Source organism: Myripristis murdjan, chromosome 13 (genome assembly GCF_902150065.1).
Source record: "Myripristis murdjan chromosome 13, fMyrMur1.1, whole genome shotgun sequence".
Classification (NCBI taxonomy): Eukaryota; Metazoa; Chordata; class Actinopteri; order Holocentriformes; family Holocentridae; genus Myripristis; species Myripristis murdjan.
Genome location: NC_043992.1, coordinates 17,383,297 through 17,408,119, shown reverse-complemented (window position 1 = coordinate 17,408,119; position 24,823 = coordinate 17,383,297). Strand labels below are relative to the sequence as shown.

General features: G+C 40.2%; 2 protein-coding genes across 3 annotated transcripts in view; one reads left to right on the top strand and one right to left on the bottom strand.

Annotated features, from left to right (window-relative positions):
• Window positions 1-3,212, bottom strand: LOC115370791 (uncharacterized). 2 transcript variants are annotated; one of them, XM_030067963.1, is made up of 5 exons: window positions 2,910-3,212; window positions 1,843-2,187; window positions 1,020-1,271; window positions 809-837; window positions 1-563 (listed from the first exon to the last, which is right to left on the bottom strand). In XM_030067963.1, the coding sequence occupies exons 1-5, from the start codon at window positions 2,956-2,958 to the stop codon at window positions 465-467; spliced, it is 774 nt and encodes a 257-aa protein (XP_029923823.1). In that variant the 5' UTR covers window positions 2,959-3,212; the 3' UTR covers window positions 1-464. The 2 variants fall into 2 exon arrangements, with proteins under 2 accessions (XP_029923823.1, XP_029923824.1); XM_030067964.1 differs by having other exon boundaries at window positions 1,026-1,271.
• Window positions 3,213-4,943: 1,731 nt separating this feature from the next.
• blmh (bleomycin hydrolase) overlaps window positions 4,944-24,823 on the top strand; it is a 30,398-nt gene continuing 10,518 nt past the window's right edge. Inside the window, exons 1-6 of the mRNA XM_030067758.1 lie at window positions 4,944-5,077; window positions 7,797-7,994; window positions 8,510-8,619; window positions 9,963-10,104; window positions 11,050-11,138; window positions 11,230-11,322. Coding sequence (XP_029923618.1) covers window positions 5,068-5,077; window positions 7,797-7,994; window positions 8,510-8,619; window positions 9,963-10,104; window positions 11,050-11,138; window positions 11,230-11,322 — 642 coding nt within the window. The 5' untranslated portion in view covers window positions 4,944-5,067. The remainder of the gene's footprint in view (window positions 5,078-7,796; window positions 7,995-8,509; window positions 8,620-9,962; window positions 10,105-11,049; window positions 11,139-11,229; window positions 11,323-24,823) is intronic.

Sequence of the window (24,823 nt, the reverse complement as noted above, 5' to 3'; positions counted from 1 at the left end):
GTGTGTGTGTGTGTGTGTGTGTTAAATGCATATACATGCTGAAAGTTGTTAATTTGTCCAAACAAACCAATGTAGCCTTAAATTTACATCACCATTTTTATTGCTAAAATAAAATTTTTAAAAAATCTAATAATTTCTTTAGAATCAGCATTACTTGAAATCACAGTCAAAGTCATGAGATTCCTCTCTGTGTAGCTGCTACCATCTGCTTCCTGTGAGTTATGCAAAACACCATAAGGACTTTTATGTGCTTCTTTTTGCTTTAAGATACACAAACACACTACTTCCACTTTGATATGTAGTCCGAAGAAATGTTTGTCTTCTGCGTGTAGGATTTCTCATGGAGACAAAAAGATAAGTTTCTTTCTCAAAGATCAGTCAGTATCACATAAAAAGAAATTACTCCTTGCAAAAACATCACATAATTTATCCAGTGTCTCTCCTCCACGTTGCATTGCTCGCAGTCAAGAGAACTGGAGTGATGAGTAGACAGTAGCCTGTGGAGGCTCTCTAGTGGCTCGCTGCTGCTCCAGAGCATCCTGGGAAAGAGCTGCATACACTAGCTGCAACACAATGGCGAACTAAAGTTAATGTAAAGTCAGAGAAACACAGAATTACTGAAAACACTGCAGGTCACAATCCATAATTCATGTTCATTTTTCAATCTGCCTTCTCAGGAAAGGACTGTTTGCATTAACAGAAAGACAAGTTCAAGACTAGCTTGAGGAAACACAGTGTTGAGGGCACTGCAAAGGGCAGCCTGTGCTGAAACAGGATATTCATAAAGCATTAATCAGAGTTGCCTCACCTCTTTAGGTTGCTTGGACTTGGGGGTAGCTGTAAATGAAAGAAAAACAAAAAATGATAACATATACGACTAGAAAAAATGTCTTTTTTCTTACACATCGCACCAGCAACAAAGCCAATATTAATTTATATGTGAGTTATATGCAGATAAGCACTATTTATGCAGCATGTTTACAGTGTTTACAGCCATACTAGCTGAGCACAAGACAGACCTTTACCAGCAGAAGAGCTCTGTTTTTGTGGTCGTGGACGTCGAGGTGGAGGCTTTGGACCTGAGCGTGGTTGTGATCTGCATGCGGCTCGCGGTTTCGGCTGTGGTTGATTTGTGGGCAGAGTCATGGGAAGTGACTGTGGTTTGACCTCTGAACTCAAACAACGAGCCAATCCCAGAATAACAGGAAAACAAAGAGAGGCACCCACACAGACCAAGACCCTGATCAGTATGCTTCTCTCAGAGGGCACAGCTGGGTGATGAGGGCAAAGGAGTAAGAGAGAGAGTTTGGACAAATTTGAGATAGAATATAAATTATATAAACACATGCAGTTTGACTGCTTAAAAGGACATTCAATGTACAATCCTTATTATGCAGTCTTGCATAATGAGTGTAGATTTGCAGACACAAAACCACACACAAGCACACACCAACACATACACTCACACACATGCTTGCACAGAAAGTACATGCAATTTTTTACATAATGATTACAGTAGCCATAACACTAACTGCGCTAACCACACACTGTGTTACATTAACCTAATCTCATGCATCTTTTTCCCAAATTAGAGACTCATACTGGAGACTTATCACTGTGTGTTTTTAGGACTTTGGAATAATGGCTAGTGTAAAAGGGACTTTGCAATCACACCATATGTAAACATTAAAAAAAACAAACAAAAAAAAAAAACAGTAATTTCAAACATTAATGAGAATTTATGACTGTGAATGTCATGGCTTTTTGACCAATTTAATGCTGATTTGCTTATGAAAGTATGAATTTCCTTAACAAACATGACTGTTGTTTATATGATTTTACCTGAGGTGATGTTCACGTATGTCATATGTCCCTGGTCTCTGGCCCCATTACCCCATGTGACTTTGCATCCATAATAACCCTCGTCTGATTGGTTGACTCTCATCAGTTTGAGAGACAGATGGGTTTTATTGGCTGAGAGAGTCTCATTGGACAGATGGTGCCTCAGAGTGGGTTTTAAGATGCTGACATCAACCTCTGATGAGTTTCTCCAGACCCACTCCCCCGTCCAGTCCTCTTCTCCACAGTGCTGCACCACACAGGACAGTGACTGACTGCCCCCCTCTGGTACATAATATGTATAACGTCTTGCCAGCACCGTCTGATAACATTCTTTACTATGTACACCTGAAAGAGGAACACCGGCTTATTGTGTGTTAAGTCTCAGCAAAAACAAAAAGAGTGGAACAAGATACATGTCTTTTTTTTTTTAAAAAAGGTATGCCAAATCTTAGAATCTAGTAATGACATTTTCAATTATATTGTGTTTTCTGCACTTATGAATCCAGTTAGATGATTTCAGGATCTGACAGTGTAATCAAGGAAACCATCCACATGCCTTGATCACACTGGCTGACATAACCTAAATGAGCAACATGCACTTAAAAACAACAGATTTTACCCAAGCTATATAAAACACAATACAGACTATTCATGATTATTGTTATTATAATTATTGTTCACAGATTGATTTTACACAACAATATATTATTTAGCCTGAAACTATAGAGAGATGGACAAAAACAGTTTCTTCCAGAATATAATATAGCACATTTTTTTTGACACTGAAACAAATTTTTTTATGTTTTGGAATTATGTTCATGGCTTCATCTCGATTTCAGAAGAGGACAGTTTGCATAAAACAGTTTGCATCACTCCAGCTCCAGCTCCACACAGTATGGCCACCCGAGTATGCTGAACCGCACACACAGTTTTTATATGAAAGGCCACATTCAAGTTTCCAAGGATCTGAGACATTTAATGGGATTTCAAATGAGGCCAGAGTCAAAATCATGAACTGAAATCCTGAATGAGAGCACGTTTATAAATACGTCATAGATTTTACTTACCAGGAAGAATCCAGAGGCAGCTGAAGGCAATAAAGAGAAAGCCATGCATGTCTGTTAATGTTGGTTGGTTTTCATCACTGATCTCTTTTTAAAGCAGTTTAAGCCTTTGTCATGGCTTTTCAAGACAGCAACCGAGACAATGAAGTACAGTGGAGCTTTCCTGGGCAACACCAGTGCGGGTTCAAACTCTTCAGCCGTTCAAACTCAGCAGCTCGCTGTTTCTCTCACTTTCTTTTCCTCTTTTAAAGTCTTTTTTTTTTTCCCACAGAGTGAAAGGCTTTCCGCTATCCTGTCACAGCAGCAGTCCAGATGGAGGCAAGGAAGGAAGCAACACACACACACACACACACACACACACACAGGCACACACACACAGGCGCACACACATACACTACTAAGCCTACATAATAACTCATAGTCGGGAAAAAACAAAACCACATCTTTCAAAATTTCGCAATGACCTCATAAGTGGAAATATGAACTTCCCGTAAGGAAGGGAGGTAGTTTCATTTTACAATATTCCACAGTCATTACGAATAAGAGAACAACCAAAAAAGTGTACTTGACTAGATTAGAAAATGTATATATTCCCTTGTTTTTTTGTGCTCGCTTGCATGCTTTTGTTTATATTTCTTCCAGATACATGCATTTTGTAGACTACTGATTGGTTGAAATGACTGCCAGGAAGGCTACGGAGTTTCTGGATATTCTGCATTGTGGGTGCGGTTAGAAAGTATTACAGCGTGTAGCAACATGTGGAAAGATTTTCCCTGGCAGAATACAGCTGTACATTTTCAAATGAGGAATAATTTTGATGATCATATTATGAAAATTTATAAAAGTGCTTACTGTTACCTCCCAACAAAACAACTTTCGATATGTGGATTGTTGGGACTATATTCTGTTCAATTAAGTATCAGTTTCCCTAGCATGAAAACATTGGAGAATCTGTAACCTTTGTCTATAATATTTGCATGCATTTTTCTAAACTATGATGCAGTTTTCATTCTCTTTTTCAATGTCCAATGTATATATATTATCCCTATAAAGCCATTTGCATCATATATGATACACGTTACCAAATAACACATTCCGTTTCAGTTTAATCAGTACTTGACCAAAATACTGTTGTATACATTTGGACACTTCCCAAGTTCACCCTGGACCATACCATTGGCACTTCAAGTACTACTATCGTATATGACACAACAGAAAAATCGTGCAAAGACTTTTTTTTTTCATTTTGTTATAGGACTAAATAAAGGGTTCAGTTTCGAAAAATTGGAAATTACTGCCAATTCTTTCATAGTTCAGGCTTTATAGTGTTATACGTGTGTGTGTGTGTGTGTGTGTGTGTGTGTGTGTGTGTGTGTGTGAGAGAGAGAGAGAGAGTGAGAGAGAGAGAGAGAGAGAGAGAGTCTATATATCTGAATTTATTTTGACATGTTACTCCACCATTGCACTCCATTTTTAATGCTCATTTTTAAAAAGCTCTACTAGGCATGGGAGTCGAAAAATAGCAGTAGAGATCATCAGCCTCGTGCTTGTGTAAACCAGCAAAATGTTGTTATGCAAATTTGCATTGACACAGTTCAAATAAATTAATAAATAAATAATACTGATTACAGTATGATTTGACGTGTTTATGTTACCAGCTACATCAGTGGGGGACTGAACAATATTATTCATTATTTTTGCGACATAACTCAACTCAACTTAACCTGTAATAATTTGAATTTTCCATATCCTGTTTCCGCCCATAATGCTCATTTGACCACTTGACTGACTGACAGCAGCTTCAGTAACGCTACAATACAAGACTTGCCTTCAAAATAAGTCAAAAATGAAAATAACAAACAAACATTAACATTAGGGTAAAAGGGTTTATTTTATTTTATTTTATTTATAGCGATTTCGTTCACTATATTCTCTTTTTCGATCTTGGTTCTTTGGCTTAACTCCAAAAAAAAAAAAAAAAAAAAAAAAAAGTTGCAACATATAAGGATTTTATTTTGAAGAGTATAACCGGAAGTGCAACAGCATCACTCCACAGGGTTTTGACACGGATCACACTGACTGACGGTCGGCGAATGAGATAAACAAAGAGCCGGTAACTTTTCAGGAAAACAGAAAACGCTCGCCAACCCTCTTTGGAAACATGGACACCGGTACGTTGAATGCCACTTTGGCTTTGTTTCATTCCCGCTCGTCTCTTTTCTCCAGCAAGCCGAGCGCAATCTGTATTTGTTTTTAGCTCGCCGGCGGCAGGCTAACTTAGCATCCTTAGCGTTAGCATGTCAGCTTGCTAGCATGATGCGGTGTCATTTTCACAGCTTGGTTGACAGTTCATGGCAGCAGCTTGGCGGCATGGTAGTGACATGTCAGCTGTTAAAAATAGTCAAGTTTATACGTGGTTTGTCTCAAGCGAGAAGCTTTGTGTGGTCTACAGTAACTGGGAATCGGCACCACTTAGCCTGTTTAGCTCTTTGAGAATGGAACTGGAAATTCCTCTTCACAGCTGTCAAAGTCTTGAAATCAAAGTGACTCATTTTAGCGTGATCTTTTCTTTTTCCCCCACTGTGTTGCAACATATAGCTTTGAGGTGAAAGCACAATGGCTTCCTCCGTTTTTCAGGAACTTGGCCAGGGTTTTTTTTCCCACTGTTGTGTGACCCTTGACCGCACAAGTCATTTGAGCTCGTCGTTTTGAATCCACGTCAGTTAACGATAATCATTTGTCAGCCTTCACAGCTCTCGGCTAACCTAGATTTTATGACTTAGAGTCTCAGACCAAGCTATGTGAGTTGTGTGATTATGTAAGCCAAACGTCTTCCTTTGTAGCACATAACTTTCCTATATAACCTTACGATCTTGATAGTCTCATTATAATGAACATTGTTCAGATTGTGTGTTTTAGTCAGCTATAGTAAATGTCCACTCAGGCTCCACTTTTAGGTTTCAGGCTTGATAGGCTTAATAATAACGATGACAACAACAACAACAACAACAACAACAACAACAACAATAATAATAATAATAATAATAATAATAATGATGATGATGATTTTTTTTATTTATTTATTTATTTATTTTTTTTTAATTTTAAATAGAGCAATAAACACTTAGCGGTTAACACAGTGAGAAATTTCCAAACAACAGCAGCAGAACAAAAGCAACATTACAGAACAGTTGCAAGAGCTAAACGCATGCATATACACACAAGTTAAAAACAGAAGAAACAGGGACTTGAGTTTAGTATTGATAGGCACAACCATGTCCAGGATCGATAATAATAAGTGATTAAAAACAGCAACAACATGTGCATTCTTAGTATTATAAATGACCAATTGTATAACAGTGTTAAAAAAAAAAAGTGAGGAGAATGATTGAAAAGTGTGCATATCAAGAACGCAGAACTGTACTTTATGCTTGTGAGGTATAATAGTAGCTTTGGAAAACTGTATTAAGCAGGATACAGATGTGCACCAGGTCTAGTGTGTGTCCACAGTTGTGGGTTGGACCATGCACAACATAACGACGTAATAAAGTGCTTAGCTAATAAAAAAGCCAGTTGTGTAACTGCTGATGTGTAAATTTGCAAGTCACCCTAGCTGCCATGTACTTGGCCCCAGTCCATAGAAAGCCAGTGTGATGCTTTCTGTCCTCACCATTCATGCCTTCATACTTTGTACATGAGAGAGAAACAGAGCCTGACCAATCAACTGCTTTTGGCTCAGTGTCCTGTGATGCACACCCCTCTTGTGTGGTGTTTGTCTGTACTGCTGTGGTTTTTGAAGTTGCAGGTTAATGCTTTGTTCAGATCTAGGTAAATGTATGATCCATTTGTACTCCTCTTCAAATTCTGCCCATACTCATCAGTGTCAAAAAAAAACAACAACAACTGTTGTGCTACAAGCAAAGCAGTGTCATGCTGGCGCCGTATCCCATGCAAGACGCCACTTAAAATATTCCCTGCCTCAGGCTTGCTCTGTTTTTTTTTCTTCCTGCTTTCCACTGAGAATATGGGCTTGACAGTTAATCAAGTTTGACACTGTCCTAATGTGTAGTGGTCAGTGCATTTCAACTTTCTGTCAATGGAAAATAACAGAATGGAGGCGAGAGAGAGGGGTCAAATTGTAGGCAGCATGCATGACTAGGCAATGTCCCTCCCAATGTTTAATTGCTGTGCACTATTATTTGATGGAGCTACAAACCGCACACCAATGCCAATTTGATTCTGTCAGTGTGCGTGTGTGTGCACCCCCACTTTCCCCCCTATGGAGTTGGAGTGGATAAGCTTCCAGTGGGTTCCTTTCACTGATGGAGCTCAGCCCTCTTCTCCTCCTGTGCCCAGTTATAGTACTGTTGGCAAGCATCTTCGCCTCCTTCCTTCTTTACTTCCTCTGCCTCTCTCTCCTCAAATCTATCATTCATTCTTTTTCAGACTGTAACTGTCTCTTATTGGGCTGGATGTTCTATGTAGGCTATTCCTCCTGTGATGTACATATTGGATGGTGGGGAGGAATGATGCATCATACAGTTGCAGTAGTCACGAAAGCATCTGTTGTCAGTTTATGACTATTGATCTGCTGTTTTCCAGGCATCATTGTGACATATGAGCGCATACAAGTGCTCATAAATCACATCTTAAGTGGGAAGTGAATAAGCCTAAAGTGCACAGGAGACTCAAGGGAACTGGGACATTGGGGAATTCCTCTGAGTACAGGAAGTCTCATGTTGGTTGCAGTTTTCTGTCTTAGCCTGTTCAGCTTTGAAAGCTCTCATAACTCAAGCTAATGTTCTCATCTTCTTCTTCTTCTTCTCCCTTCCTTCCATCTTTCCTTCTCTGCATCTTTGTCTGTTTCTTTCTCTTCACGTGTGCTTCCAGGCTTGAGTCAGGAGAAAGTAACCACCTTTATCAAGCGGCTGCGTGCCGAGCCTCGCTACCTGCTGGCCCAGAATGTGTCCACCTGCATTGACCCGCTGGAGGTGTGTCTGCACCGGCAGACTGTCCAGGACACGGTGCACATCTTCCAGCATTCCATCCCCACAGAGGGCAAGCCCATCACCAACCAGAAAAACTCAGGTAGGACCCAGCACTGTCCTGTTCAGCGATATTCACAGTCATAGTCTTATCTTGCAGAGGGAAAGCCACACTGAAATCAGGTAGAAACTACCTTCCTTTGTGCAACATAGCCAGATAGGTAGAATTTTTCAAAATGCTGTGCAAAAGGTGTAATCCCGGAAGTCAAAATACAATGGGTGCAAGATACAGCCGCCTTTGCTGGACAGATAGCAAAAAAAAAAAGGTTTTGAAAAAACCAGGAAGCAGGAAGTGGTTGATTATGTTAATGAATTCATCTTGTGCCAGGGAATCTGGGAAAAATGGATTCTGTGCCACAGGGTTCAGGATTTACCAGCTGCATTTTGCTCGTATTTCCTCTCAATGAAGTGATGGTTGTGCCTCTGACATGCCACCTCTCACACGATCTAAAGGCCAAAAACAGCCTTTCTTTGTTTTGTCTGTAGAAACACGCGGTAATCCTTCACTTGCCTGCATGCTTGTCAGAAATTTGGCTAATGCATTCTCTTCATTTGCAGGGAGATGTTGGATCTTCTCGTGCCTCAATGTCATGCGACTTCCCTTCATGAAGAAGTTTAACATAGAAGAGTTTGAGTTCAGTCAGTCCTATCTCTTTTTCTGGGACAAGGTAAGATGTAAAGCTCGAGCCACACACCTGATCTGTACCATCATCTCATTCATCATTCACATTCATGTTTGCTGTTTTCTCTTTTTCTCTAGTATATTAATGATAAGAATGTCTGGAAGATTATATTTTTTGCTGTAAATTTTATGCCTTTTTAATTAATTTCTCATTTATTTTTGTGCTTGTTGCATTTATCATATCACTATAACATTGAAATACTCTCTCTGGATTTTGTTCAAATTTTTTATTTTTATTAATTTTATTTATTTATTTAAAAAGGACAGTACATATTAATGACCATTTTTTTTGCAAGATACCATTTCATTTATCTTGAATATATAATCACATTCACACTATTCACATAATTTTAAGTGTAACTTTGTGATTCATCACCTATGCAGAAATCTTGCATTTGTGGGCACATGGCAGGAGAACTTGGCTTCTGAAAATCAGAGAAAGATCAGAGAAAATCAGATCTGATGTAGTGTGGCACTTGTATGGTTTCAGGTTTTTTGACACATATATTTTAAATGAAACTTCTTATGTTTTGGGGTAGGCATCTTCATCTGATTATGTAGTCTTTTTTCCCATTCTGGAATTAATTTTCCTGTAGGAAATCAACAAAGTTGTATCGAGACTTTTGTGTTTCTCCATTGTACAAATATTTTAGAACATGTAAACAGTAAATAATTGAAGTTATTTTTTAGTCTTTGTAAGCTTTCAGAAAGGGACAATGATGCTTTTGCTTGTGGTTAAGAAACACTTGTGGAGTTGGCTGATTGGCCACAAACATGTCAAGTGTGATATGGTTGTGTGGTTCCTGTGTTTGGATGTTTGATATATTATTTTTCTAACAATCTGGCAGCTGTTTTATGTGTTGTAGCATGGACACTGTATGTGTGTGTGTTTGTGTGTGTTGTTGTGTGTTGTTTTCCTGTCATATAGTGTGTGTTGTGTTTTGTTACATGCAGCAATGGGCTATTATTTGTCAGTGTCTGACTCACATTTGGGCCATTTAAGTGTTATCACTTGATACAATCATGTCAGTTCATATAAGAAAGCTTTAGAAGGGCCACAGAAAGAGGAGACCCCTTCATGGCCAGACAGGTAGGAAATAGGTGTTGACCCTGTGCGCAAATTACGAACAATAGAGTCTTAATGCAAAGGAAAACATGTTAGCAGACAAGATAAGACGACAAAAGCGTCAGGAAGCCTTGCCCGAGGTAGGCGGTAGCAGCAGCACCACAGGATGAAGACCAGCCACAAAGCTGCTGTTACAGCCAAGAAGAGGAGGATGATCCCAGTTCTCACCATATCTCCCCCTTCTCTTCCTCTTTTTACTGCAGATTGAGCGTTGTTACTACTTCCTTCAGGCCTGTGTGGAAACAGCCCAGAGGAACGAGCCAGTGGACGGGCGTCTGGTCCAGTTCCTGCTTTCCAATCCAACCAATGACGGTGGACAGTGGGACATGCTGGTGAACCTTATTGGTCAGTTCTTACCCTAATCCCCAATGTTATGCCAGGCTTTAAAAGTTTTTTTTTTCCTCCCAAAGTGCCATAAAAATTTACATTGAATTATATAATAACCAATGTCAGTTGTTTGTGGGCGTGTTGACTTGTTTTTCCTTCCTTCTCTACCACCCCCCCCCTCAAGTGAGTGTTTTTACTTTAAAAATCACCAAAACCAACATGAAATGGCTGCTTCACATGAACAGTATATTAGTGTAACTAAGAGATTTGCTGAAAAAAAAAAATACACGGATAGGTTATCGACTATGACAAAAGTTTCACAAGTCTCACTTTGTCATTTCCAGGTTGTACATTTTTAAAATTCCTGCCCTCTTATTACATCACCAGCTTGGTCCACATAGCCAGGTATCCCAGCATGCTTTATGCAGCAAATTAGTCACTTGCCATAGAAGTTGAATGAGAACAGATTTTGTTGCTTGTCAGTTTGCATATAGTCGGGCCGTACTGTGCTGTCATGCTGGCAATGAGAGCCATGTAGATTAACCATTCAATTATGTGCTTTTTCCACTTTTTTCAGTTGAGTGAAGGGTCCTCACTCACTCAATACAGTTTTACATAATGCTGACATCAGTAAACAGAGCTCTAGACCCACTTGATCATATTGAAAGTAAGTAGAGATAAATAATATATTGATCAAGTGGCTCATGAGCTTTGTTGGTGTGCGGCAGGTTTTTTTTTTTGTTTTGTTTTGTTTTTTTTTACTTAAGCAATCAGAATTTCCTGTGCTTGACTAGCACCCAGTGAAAGTAAGAGTTTGGCCTTGCAGGACATTCTTTTTATAATTTACATATTGCACCATAAACCACAGAGCTTCCTCCTCATAACCACATCAAAACAAGCTAGGGAAGATCAGACTTGTCTTACTGGCTTATAAAACATTTTTTTATGCTGCCCCATCTGCAGAAAAATATGGCGTTATCCCAAAGAAATGTTTCCCAGAGTCGCACAGCTCGGAGGCCTCACGCAGAATGAACGACATCCTCAATCACAAGGTGTGTGCACATCGATACTGCTGACTTGCTCAAGCTTCCTCAGTCAATAAAGTAGTGCTGACTGTTGTGTGTGTCTGACTGTGGGTTACAGCTGAGAGAATACTGCCTACGACTGAGGAACATGGTAGCCAGTGACTCTACTAAAGCTGAACTGTCTGATGCCATGGACACCATGATAGAGGAGGTGAGACTGACACCACTTTTTCCTGTAGACTCTTTTATGCATGTGGGGCGTGTTTGAATGTTCATTGCATTTCTATTTTGTTTCTGTGGCAATTTTTGAGATGCAGAGAATGAATTTGAAAGAGCACTGGCTCACAAAGGTATTCTTGTATTCAGATGTGTGCACACAGTTTATCCCTTTTTGTCTAATTTTTTTAACTTGGCAAATTGTTATATTTTCACCAGAAGAGGGAGCTATTTAATAACACTTGGAGGGTTCCTTCGGCTGGTCAGTCAAGCTCCTGTCCTTAAAACAGTTTTCAGTTTTATACAACACACTTCATTATTATTAAATATCAGAATAACTTTATTTTACAAGGACATTAAAGGCACAGGAATTGTGTCTTTTTGGCATCAGTGCAGAGGCATACTCAATTCGCATGGTAACACAATACACACAAGACACACTGACACATAAAGAACAAAAGAACCATATGTCCAGCTGACGAAAGAGACCAGACTACACATATCACTTGAATGTTTTCCCTTTAGTGTTTTTTTTAACTATGTGCATTCATGCAGTGTAGCACACAGTACAGTTTCAGCTGTAGAGAAGGATGGTACACTAGACTATGAGGTTGTTATACTGAAAAGGATGAAATGATAATTTTTGGGTGGATTATAGATTTAATTCATGAAGCTTAGGTGGTATATTCTACAAAGATGCACTGACACTATTAATAATGTATGAGTGAAATTTGACATAAATGCTAGCTTGCTGTGATGATTTCCCATTTGTTGATTTTCAGCCCATTCCCATTTCACAGCAAAATTGTCTGAAACTAATTTGCTTCAAAGGTTTTAGTACATAACCATTCTTCATTCCTTTTGTTCTTCTTTCCTTAAGGTCAGTTTCCCCTCAGCACAATAAGTTACAAAACATCCAACATATGCCTTTCAATTCCATAAGTCACCCACATTTTTTTCCTCCTTGAGCATATCACTTTGAGGAAATATTACATAACAGTGCCTAGGTTTAAAAATGTGTACTGAAATGATATGTTGTATAGTGCACCCTGATGACAGCTTGAGATGCTGTAATGTGTGTGTATTAATGTGTGAGCGTGAGTGCATGTGTGTATGCGTGTGTTTGTGGACTAGAGTGTACTTAAAAGAAATGAATAAAATATTCAGTGCGCGCAGTCTCATATCTCACAAAGCTGAAGATAGACTGTTCCACAAACAAGATCCTTATCACAGAGCATCTGGCTGACAGTTTCACCTCCAAAACAATAACATAACACAAAGCACGCTAAAGAAAAATGTGACCATGTGCATTTATAGACACACACATATACACACACACTCATACACATACAACACGTGGTATTGTCAGTGGCCTTCTCTGTGCATGTTCATGCATGCGTACAGCAACATAACATATTGTGTCCACTGTGTCTGTTTTTTGTGGCTTTGCCAGCTTACACTAGGTGCGTATGCATACTTCCTGTGTGTGTTATGGAGTGTGTATGTGTGTGTGTGTGGGGCCAGTCAGTCAATCAGTCTCCCATTGAGAATGTTACATACAGTAAAGGGGTCTGGTTAAGCAGCCTTTGTTGAGAGCTGTTTGATTGTATTGTGCTGCAGGGTATCTGCTTGTTTAAACAACCCAGTATCTCACAGCACCTCTAGCATGGACGCCCAGCCGTCAACACACACACACACACACACACACACACACACACACACACACACTAGCGCACACACAAAAACATAGGTTGTGCAACAGTAAAGGCTGCACCCACTGCACGTAGGGCAGGGTGGGGGGCAGAGGGCTGTCAGTCTGTTTGTTTGTCCACCTGGAAGTGGTTTGTTTTGTGAAACACAACTCTGCCACGGTCAGTGGTGATGGAGGGTTCTGTCGTGTCAAGAGAACAGCTAGGGAAAGGGAGAGCAAAATCGTTCAGGGACACATCATTGCCACTGTTAAAGAATTGTCAGCACAAGAGTCAACATGCCATCTTGCACAGCACTGACTTAACACTGTTACTAAACCTTTCTCCTCTATGTGTGTGAGAGGTTGGTGTCTGTGTCTCGCTGCATGCACGTCACTCCCGTCTCTAGCCAACACAATAGTGACTGATGAGATTTGCGCCACCAGACATTGATATGATTTGTTGTGTAATGTGGCTTGTCTTTGTTTTTTTTTTTTGCTCAGTGCGTGTCTGTCTTTATGTTGTTGTTTCTTGTGTTTGGTGAGCTGAATACATTTCCACCCTGGTGGACGAAGATCTATTCTATTCTATTCTATTCTATGGTATATCATGATTGAGATATCTTCCACCCGACGAAGAGTGAAGCTTCAAGTTCAAGTTTGTTTAGTGCCCAGATTACTGTTTTTCTACAGTCTCAAAGGTTTTTACAGGCCCAGAAGTACACAACAAACAAAACCAGACAACACCTCCTGACTTAGTACTTATAGGGTAAAAGGGAAACAATCTTTAGAAGGACGACATAGAGGCCTTCATGGCCGGACAGATGTGCTATAGGTGCCGACCCAGTGGGAAAATTATAAACAGTGCAGTCATAATACAAAAGAAAACACACTATCAGAAAAAATAAAGACAACAAAAGCAGTAGGGGGCATCAGTCGAGGCAGGCGACACAGCCATAGCAGCACAGGACGATGACCAGCCACAAACCCCCTGCAGCAGCCAGGACGAGGGGGATGAAGGGGAGGGATGATGAGGTTGAGGGGGGACGGGATGAGATGTTTAGGACTGTGTGTGTGTGTGTGTGTGTGTGTGTGTGTGTGTGTGTGTGTGTGTGTGTGTGTGAAAGAGAGGGAGAGAGAGGCACAGACAATGAGTAAGTAAGTGTATGCATGTGTTATTGGAAACCCGATTAGCCGTGAGTAGCACAGCCATGCGAGATTAAATCAGTTGGAATGCTCGTCCACTGAAGCCACCACCAGCAAGCATTGAGTTTGGGTTAATGGGGGTAAATGTCCCAGAGCTCCATGCTTAAGCCCAATCCTTAATTTGTTAATGCTTAACAAATTGGCATGAATTGGGAGCCAATGAAGGGAAGCTAGGACAGGTATAATATGGTCAAAGTTCCTTGTTCTGGTCCTGATTCTGGCAGTAGTTCCAGCTGAAGACTTTTATTACTAGAGGCAGGCAGGCAAGAGTACTGAACATTACAGTAGTTGAGACAAAATGTGACTCTTTTATTACCTCTGCCATTTTGCAGAGGTGGTAAAACATCAGATTTTACTGGCAAATTTAGAAGATGGGGCATTATTGGTCCGGGGACTGGGAAGAGCTCTATGTAAAGTTTAACAGGGAGGGGGGTCAAGGAGTCAGAATGCTGGTTTGACAGGGTGCACCAATTTGGAAAGCATGCCTAAAGAGAATCAAATTGATTTAGAGGGTGAACAGCCTGATTAATCTCTACACCAGTGAATAATCTTCAATTTGTAAATTGATTTGACTGTGGAGAGTTTGTAGTTTATAGTCTACCAGGCTATCATGCCAAGTGAGGCTGAAGACTTCTAGTCTAGTTTTGTGCCTGTTTTGTTCTAATCTCCTACATACCTGCTTTGGCATGCCGATATCTTTATTAAACCAAGGCGTCCATCAGGTCATTCAGAGATCTCTTGTGAAAGAAGTGAGGAGGAAGCAGGTCAGCGAGGACAGCAGTGGTAGAGGCATTAATGCAACAGCAGTGAACTGTGGTAGGCAGTGTTATGGCATGGGCATGTCTGACTGCCAGTGGAACTGGCTCACTAGTGTCACCAAACTCTGAGTTTGAGGTTTGAGGTGTTACCTGGCCTATGAAGAAAATTCTACTTCTTTGTTTTCGTTAACTCTTGGGTTTTGTGTCATTGTCCATCTGCACTGTGAAACGCCGTCCTGTCAGTTTTGTGGCGTTTGGTTGACTCCAAGCAGGTAGTATAGCCCTATAAACATCAGAATTCATCCTGCTACTACCATCAGCAGTCACATCATCAACAATAGGCCCTCTCTCCGATGGAGAGCTCGGGCCTAATAAACACTGGTGGGCCAGTTCCACTGGCAGCCATACATGCCCATGCCATAACACTGCGTCCACCATGCTGGACAGATGATGTACTATACTTTGGGTCATGAGCTGTTCCTTTTTCTCTTCCCATCACTCTGGTACAAGTTAATCTTTGTTTCATCTGTCCAAAGAACCCTGTTCCAGAATTGGGCAGGCTTTTTCAGTGTTTTGTTTTGGGTTTTTTTTTGTAATCTGGCCTTCCTGTTCTTGAGTGACACCAGTGGTTTGCACCTTGCTGTATACCCTCTGTATTTATTTTCTCGCAAATGTCTCTTGACTGTAGGTTTGGGCAATGATACACCTACCTCCTCATGGGTGTTTTTGACTTCACTAGACCTTGTGAATGGGTTTTTCCTCACCAAGGAAAGAATTCTTTGGTCATGTCTTAGATGTCTTCTGTGGTCTTCCAGGCCTTTTGGTCTTGCTGAGCTTACCAATGCTTTTGCTATTTGAGCCTGATGTTGGCCTCCTTCACCTGCATAGCCACTTCTTTTGATCACATTTGAAGGGCTCTGATAAACAGCTACCAAATGCAAATGTAAACACTTGAAATAAACTCCAGACCTTTTTATTTTCTTAATTTGTCATGGAATAACGAGGGAAAATGCCACACCCGGCCATGGAACTGCTTTTTCGTCAAGAGTCCAATTACTTTTGAGTCTCTGAAGATGGGGTTACAATGTACAAAGCTGGTTGTAATTGCTAAACGGTTAATGCCATATTGTTGTTCAACCCGTAAAATTAAAGTTGAAAGTCTGCTCTTCAATGCCATCTTCATGACTCCATTTCAAATCCACTGTGGTGGTGCACAAGGGCAAAATTATGAGTTGTATGCACTGTACTATTGTGTCACAGGCCAAATTCTTATGGACCTAACTGTGTTTATGCTCGCTCTGTTGATCACTAGCCTATTTGACAAACCAAACCAGGAAAGGGTGATGTTTGCTCAACAGTGAACCTTTTCACATGAATCTGAGCCAATACAGGATTCTGCAACTGATGTCTGAGATACAGCAAGACTTGATAACAGGTGTGAACAGCATGTTGCTTCAATCACATTTGTTAATATTTGATTGATGAGTTGCAGACAGCAAGATTGATAAGTCATTCCGAGTCAACTGAGAATGGCAAATGAGGCCTGATGTACTCTTGTAACACAACATTCTTCATCATTCTTCTTTTCCATGCTCACCGACAAGAAATGAAATCATGATATGAAATGTTTCTGTGAGGTGAATTTTTGGCAACTGTTTTTTTTTTTTTTTTTTTTAAGCTTTGATATTCCTCTTGGAACCAAACATTTTATTTGTAATATATCTCTTAGACTGATTGTAAGCTCTGTTATCCCTAACTGCCTTTTACTGTGTTCAGTAGTAGCTTTGTAAAGACCATAGCCATGGCAGAAATGACTGTTCTGAGGCTGCTTTGTAATGATTTGTGTCCAGCTGTTGATGAACAACTAACAAATTAGCTCTGTAAATTAGATTTCTATGATTAGCTAGGCTAATTTAGCTGACTGGGAGTTAATTAATGATGGCAACATCTAATGGCTGTAATGAACTCACAAGGGACACCGTCTAAAGCTTGTCAGGCAGGCATTGCACTGCTGGTTATGACAGTGTTTTTTAGGAATATGTTATTACAGTGCTATTTTATCAGAATACCGATGTTTGTCTAGATAAGGTATAAATCAGTGCTAATTTAGACAGTCATAATTTACAGTCATGTCTTGAAATACGTTTTTTTGTTTTAGTCAGATTTTAACAATTTTACATTAGCCTAAGTCAAGTTTTAGTCAGCAGCACTTAAACTAATCTTCGTCAGTCATTATTTAGTCAGATACTATACTAAAAAAGTTATAAAAATTTAAAAAAAAAAAGAAGAAGATTCATCACCTTAATGTTGCATTATGGTGTAAACATGATGAAATGCTTTCTTCTTCACTGATGTGATTGTTAGAGCTTCAGTACGTTACAGATGAGTTTACACCAACCAGATGAGTTGAATAACTTTGTGTTTGAAACTTGCAACTGCTTGCAAAACAGAGTCTGTACATCTGATCTGCCAAGTTCTGAAACCTGCCAGTTTACACCAGTGACACTTGATGAGATAGTGTATCGTTTCCATAGCAGCGACTCTTCTTTTCACTTCAATGTTTCTGTAGCTGGATAGTTTGTGGCGCAGCTTCATGGTGCCTTCACAGGATTGGGATGGCAGTATGATATGGAGTATCATCTATAAAATTTTGCCAAAATGGTGTTTAATGTGTCAAATCAGGAAATTGGACGCTCTTGGTATTCCCTAGGGAGGAAATTAAAAGCTTGAAAACATTATTTTCTTCCTGGGTTGACCATTAAAGCTGCATTGTCGCTATGGTTATAAATTTACAAGAGGGATACTATGTTGTCGCACTTCCCATGAGAGCAGTTTAGTTGTCTGTTAGGTTGTCGGACTTGATGGTGAAAGGTGGGCCAATTTATGTTTATTTGTACTCGTCTGTTAGTCTACCTCTGACATTTTCGTGCTGTCAATTTTCATCAGGGGATAAATTTAAAACAGTTGGCTTAATTTTTGTTTTCGTTAACATCATTGTTTTGTCATTGTCATGGAAAACACAGAAGTCAACAACTGTCTTTCGTCCAAAAATTCTTTGACCGTATTAACACTAGTTTAAACACTAACTGTGGTGATTTCACAGGGATGAGCATGGCATGTACGTCTGTCTGTGTGTTTGTCTATTTGCTCTCCACCGTCTGTCCGGATTGACAGTTTCTGGACTGACAGTGGGCGCACAGTTGCACTGCACAGACTTTTAAGACGTGGTGAAGCAGTTGAGCCCCTACGTGCTCTCATGTGTGTTTGCGTCCATGCGTGCACTTGTGTTTCCCGGGATCAAAGTGCCGTGTCAGTCCCACTTTGGTGTGTATGGAGATGATGCTGTCCACCCTCCCCACACGGTGGTTGGGACTCTGCCCTGGTCTTCGTCACGCCAGCTCCACACACACTCTCCATGACAGGCAACCGGGGTCATCGTCTCTGCTTCCACTTACTGTACCCGTGGTTGCGCTTGATTTAAACAGATGCCTTTGCGTGTTTGGAGTCGATTCTTTGTTAACACCGGTCATGCACATTGGCACAAACCAAGTGCATCTCAGTGATCGCCTTGAAGAAGCTTAACGCATTTTGAGCTGTACCCACGGTAACCAGACACAAACTAGCCTACCATACTTTGACAGTTTCTCTTCATTGCGGCTGTTAGGATGACAGGATCCATATGTGGTTTGGAGGTGGAGAGGCCTGCTTCGTTAGGGTTCAAAGACAGGCTTTCTCTTTCATGCTGTATCTGCTGTGCGTCCCTGGTCCTCTCCTATCACTTACACAGACACGTACACAACACGTACACACGCAAATAGAGGAACTTTCAAGGGTAACTGTGCGTGTGTATACATGTACAATACTCAATGCACGCACACACACAGCTGGTATCCCTCACACTGCAACTGTACCCCTTCCATGCTCCATTGCGTCATGGAATCAGAAACACCATGTGCGGCTCTGGTCTTGGCTCCGAACACATGGAGAGTGATCCTTAAGACAGGTTTAATTTACGAGACAGACATCAAACCCACAGAGGGATATGCGAGTTTAGAGAGTAGGCTCAGCGTTAGCTATTGGCTCAGTCCATTAGTTGTTTGATGTGGGTGGGTTTCTGTATCTGTGTCATTGTTAGGATTAGAGCAACAATGGATAGTTTGATTGCCAGCGCTAAGGCTAACTGCTTTGTACGTGTGCGTTCACGTTTCTTGTATTTTGCGCCGTTGTTATAATTTAACAATGGCCACATGTGTTCTGTGTTTACAGAACATGAAAGTTTCAATCAAAACTGAGTTCTTTTTCACTCAAACTGTTTGCATGCTGTCATTTGCTTACACACACACACACACACACAAGGCCAGCTTCTTGACAATGTCTCTGAACTCAATTTAGAGTAGCAATGAGGTGTGCACTTTCTTTTGGTTTAACATTAACTAGGGGAGGGCAGGCATCAAATCTGAATTTTAGTCTCCTTAGCAGAGTTCTCCATTTAACCAGCATTATCATGGTTTTAGCTGTTGAAATCAAAATTGCTATTTATGCTAAAACAAAATTCACTTCACACACACACATACACACACAAACTTGTAATGTTTTGCCTTAATCTTCACACATTTACACACTAAATGCACAAAATATTAGGGACACTTACTGTTTTCATGAAGTGCCCTGATGAGATGAATCTAGGGAAAAACAATTATCCCTTATTGATTTATCTTATTAAATCTATACCAGTGATTAAGGAGGATATGCAGATGAGTTAGAGAAAATTTTGAAGCTCTGCAGTGACTGACATGCAGATTGTGCGAGTAACATGCCCCTGCTGTTTTCAGTGCTCCTTTTACATTCAATACTAAATAGATTGGTATAAGCGGGCATCTGTGGTCATCAAAAGAAAGCAGCAGCACTCATCTGAAGAAGTTGATAATAACACTGATAGAAACTGTTTTTGCACTGCAATGCACAGTAAAATCGGCGTACAGACTTGCCACTAGTATTTTTCCTGAACAAAGGTGTTAGTCTGTGACAGGTGCACATGCTGCTGCACTGGATCAAGACCGTCTTGGCTACTTTTTACAAACTTCACACAAGTTTGATAGTCCATGTTGTGAGAGTACTATAGGCCTTATTTCTGTAGAGTTCCTAGCTCTGTTTGCCCAGTCGTGACTGTACATGTGACAAAGGCAAGGAAAATCACTATTTCAGTTGTTTTTAGTCCGGGAAGTTGACTCAAGAGCTTAAACAGTCTGAGCCAATAACTGAAGGGAAGGGGGAGCTATATAAATATACATACCAGAGGCTGCCCAGCACCACCACACTCTTGTACCAACAGACACTTTGCAGCTCCACTGGAGAAGCTGAAGGATAGGTACCTTGCTCAGTGGCACTCTGACCATAGTTTTTGATGGAGGGAGGATTATTTCTTCTTGACCTTTTTGTATCCAACGGTCCTCTAGAATATTGCTGTTGTCTTGTTTTGTTCATGTTAGTTTCACTCCTAACACTAGATGATTTGTTTTGTTTATTTGGGAAGCCAAAAAAAAAATAAACACGCAGACAAACACGCAGATGAGATCTTCAACATCGGAGTGCAGATGCCATCAAACATTAGCCGTGGTTAGCTACAATAATGTGCAGAAAGTTAGCTTGTTGTTTATGGCAAGACACGCAACCTGCTATGTCCACAAGCCTGAATGCTAACAGAAGTACAAACATGCAAGTAGAATCACGCTAACTGCCAGCAGTTCTCTATACAGAGTCATGTAAACATGCTAATGGGTAGTAAGAGTTTCCACAGACGTATTGTCTGTCTTTAATACAACAAATTGTATGCTCTGTCACCTGTACCCAGCCCCGCTTCAGCATGTGGCTGGCTGGCTGGAGAAGCATATGTACCATCTACAGATCTGTACACAACTGAGTTCAGTTATTTGTATGAGAGTGTGTGTGTGTGTACGGATAAACATGTGGGTGTATGGACACACACATTACTTTAAAGTAGGGATTTAATTTCCCTTCCAACTACCACCTGTCGTCTTGTCTCCTCTTTTGCTTCCTGTTATTGCCAATAACAGCTGACCCGAGAGCAGATCTCCGATAAGGGGTCTCGGTATAGGCTGTATTGTGCTGGGGACAGATGTGGTGGCCAGAAAGCTGCACTAAACTGCTTATTAAAGGTGCACTATGCAAAATTGAAAAAAAGGATCCTTTGAAATGCATGCTATTTTCGACTCAAGTGACAAAAACACACACACTGTCTGGCACTGTACCGCTGTCCCACGACCGTAAATCCCCGCAAGACACACACAAAGGCACTGTGCATATGGTCTGGCCTGAATGGTGACTGTCCATCTTCTGAAAGAGAGACACAGGGCGATGGATAAAGAGATAGACTGAGGAATAAACAGAAAAAGAAGAAGTAGAGGGAAAGGCTAAGTTTAATTTAAAACTGAGAAATCTGCCCTCTGAGAAATGCGACAGCTGCTCTTGTGATATGGCTTCTAGCACTCAAGTAACTCTTTAACTCTGCATATAATTTTTTTTCCCCATAACATGTTAAACCACATTGGACAGAAGGTGACATCCCTCCACCAAAGAAAAATGACATAATGAGTACGTTTACATGCACACCATATTCCGATTCGAGTCAATATTCTGGTTAAGGTAATATTCCGAATAAGGTGTTTATATGCGCTGCAGTAACTGGAATATTATGCATATTACTTGGCATATTCCCGTGTTTCGGTATATTCCACGCGCTTATTTAAAGGACCCATGGCATGAAAAATGCAATTTTCGTTGTTTTGTCATGATAGGGAAGGTCTCAACCTGCGGGGGGCAGCAATACCCCTTTAGGCGTCTGGTCTGCCGGAAATACAGAAGAAGAGGAAAAAGCTGTCGCTATTTCTGTGTTTTCTCTCATCGATATACTCCATGATATTTAAGTCTTTCATTAGCTGATGAACTGAATATTCGCAGACGTAACTGAATATTCTGGTACGGGGCATTTTCCGATTAAGGTGTTTACATGGCACAATATTCTGGGTAGAACAGGCATATGCCAGGGATCTTATTCTGAATATTCTCCAACTGGAATATGACCTTAATCGGGTTCAGTACGTGTTTACATGACTCGTGCGCAACCCAAATATTGAGGATATTCCCAATATTACAGGAATATGGTGTGCATGTAAACGTGGTCAATGACATAATCTCCAAATAAAAAAACAAACAAACTATCAAACGAAACAAAACAAAAAAAAGACAAAGAATCTCAAAAATACCCAATGCTACAGCAAATACAGTATTAGATGTGAATAATATGAAGTATATCGTCGTACACATCTCTTTCTATTCAGTGTTATTTGGTATATAATAATGTTGATAAACAACAAAAATACTAATTCTGTGTTGGATAAAAAAAAAAAAAAAAAAAAAAAGGTGCTGTGTAATGCCATGTAAGTGATGATCAGTATTTTGGAGATTTTACCCATAACAGATTTACATTTAATTCAGTCAACATTTTATGGTGGCATCCTGAGCAAACTTATGTGATGTTTGGAATCCAAATAAACCGGCTAATAAGTTGAATGGTTTTCTGAAATGATTTTGAATTTCAAGCAGGGTTATTACAGTTAACTAAAACAATTAAAAACTAAAACTACATTTGAAAAAAATATTTTAGTTAACAGAAATAAAATAAAAAAACTAAGCCAAAACGAGACTTTAGAAAATTATCATATTATTATCAAAATATATGATTAAATAAAACTAAAATTAATGCTGAAACTAATGAAAACTAAACTTAAAAAAAAAATAAAATAAAATAAGCAAGCCAGCAAATCCATGCTGCAGACTGTGTGAAACTAAACTGAATTGAAAACAAAAATTAAAAATGAAATAAATATAAAAAACTCTGTAATAACTCTGCTTTCAAACCAATCATTTTGTGAGCTCAGGCGTGTTTTTTCCCCAAAATATATGAGTTGCTGTTTTGGAGAAAAATTCAGTCCTCACTCAGTGTTATCGCTTTGTTCACGTTATTATTATTATTATTATCATTATTATTATTATTATTGTTTTATCATCTTTCCTTGTTCACTTGCTTGTTTTCTGTCTGTCTCTGCTTCTGTCAGCCTCCTTTCTTCATCCCTCATGCCTTTCTCTCTCTCTCTCTCTCTCTCTCTCTCTCTCTGTCTGTCTTCGCCACCCCTTCCCTGTCTGTCATGTCTGTCTGTCAGTGAGAAGGCAGGTGTTTCAATATTGACCCTGTTCTGGCGTCACTGTGGCCGATGTTCCCTGTCAGCTCAGCCTTCTCCTGACACCTAGTTTATTTAACCTGCCAGGGGTGGAGCGGGTACACGGGTGAATTGGCATGAAGGAGGATGCTCACATCTTAAGTTCAAGACATGTGGAAAGAGAAATAGAGAGAGGAGTGGTGCAGAGGAGAGCGACACTTCAAAGGCAGCAGGAAGAGCAGGGTTTTTCTTGGAGAGGAGAGACAAAGAGGAGGAATGAAGAGCAAGGGCGGGGGTCAAGGGGGTAAGAGAGGTGTTGTCGGTGTGCTGAGGGCATCTGAGCAAACACAGACAAGACAAGGGGATGGGCATTTAGTCTCGCCCGCAGTGCAGTCTAAACAAAACAGTCAGATTCACAGGAAGCGGTTTTGGGAGAGCAGAGGTTGATGCCTTTGTTGACTGTGCTTATGTATATGTATCAAATGTGTGTTGGAGGTGAGAACAGTGTACAGTGCATCGTAAGGTGGGCTCAGAAGGCTCAGAGTCGAGGCTGCTACCCTGAGCCCAGAAATGTCAGAAGGACTTTTAATGTCTGTTGACTAAAGGTGAGAAGCTGCTTCTATGGCCCCCTTATTTCCCCTGAAGCCCTTTTCCAGAGCAGACTGGGCTGATAATAAGCCCTCTTTAGTTCTATATTCAGCTAGACAGGAGTTTAAAGGAATGGTTACATCAAAATACAAAAAGATATTTTCCCACTTTCCCAGATGATTTATGTGTGATTTGGTGAGGTTTCCAGTCCACCTCTCTACCATCTCCCAAATACAATGGAGCTTTATACGTATTGTTTTGTGCATCTCAAGCCATCATTTTTACATGTAAAATGTCAAATTTACATATCTTTCCTGAAACAGTTACATATACACAGCATAATCCATAGCTCTTGATTCACTTTGCCAAAAGTGAATCAGTGAAAATCGTATGTGGTGGTCTGGGAAATTCATCCACTGTGATACTACTAACATATACGTGAGTGATGTGTCGCCATTGATAGATGCAGTGGTAGAAATACTCCTGATGTAGTGGGCACTTAAAGCATTCAGCTGCCTTTATTTCAATCAGTGGAATACTGTCTAGTAGGGCTGGGCAGTATATCACTATTATATCAATATGTTCATATAAAACTAGATATTGTCTGGGATTTTTCTTGTAATATTATGATACGGCATCAGTGATGTCTTTTCCCGATTTTAAAGGCTGCATTACAGTAAAGAGATGCAATTTCTGGACATGTTAGATTGTTCTAGCCATTCTGTTGTTTGCCTCTATCTACTTGGTCAACATATCCACATCACTAATGACTGTTAATCAAAAATCTGATTGTTTTAATATGTATATGAAAGCACCAACACTCATCCCTACAACATCATCACAATTGTTACTGAGGTTTTCAGTCAGAAATATTGTGATATTTGATTTGTCCATATCACCCAGCCCCACTGTCTAGCCAACTTCTGCCACTAATAATGAGTTGTGCTGAGTTCTCTCAATTTCTTTGCCCCATATATCATATTTGATAGGAAAAGCATCTGCACGTTTACACTGCCGAGC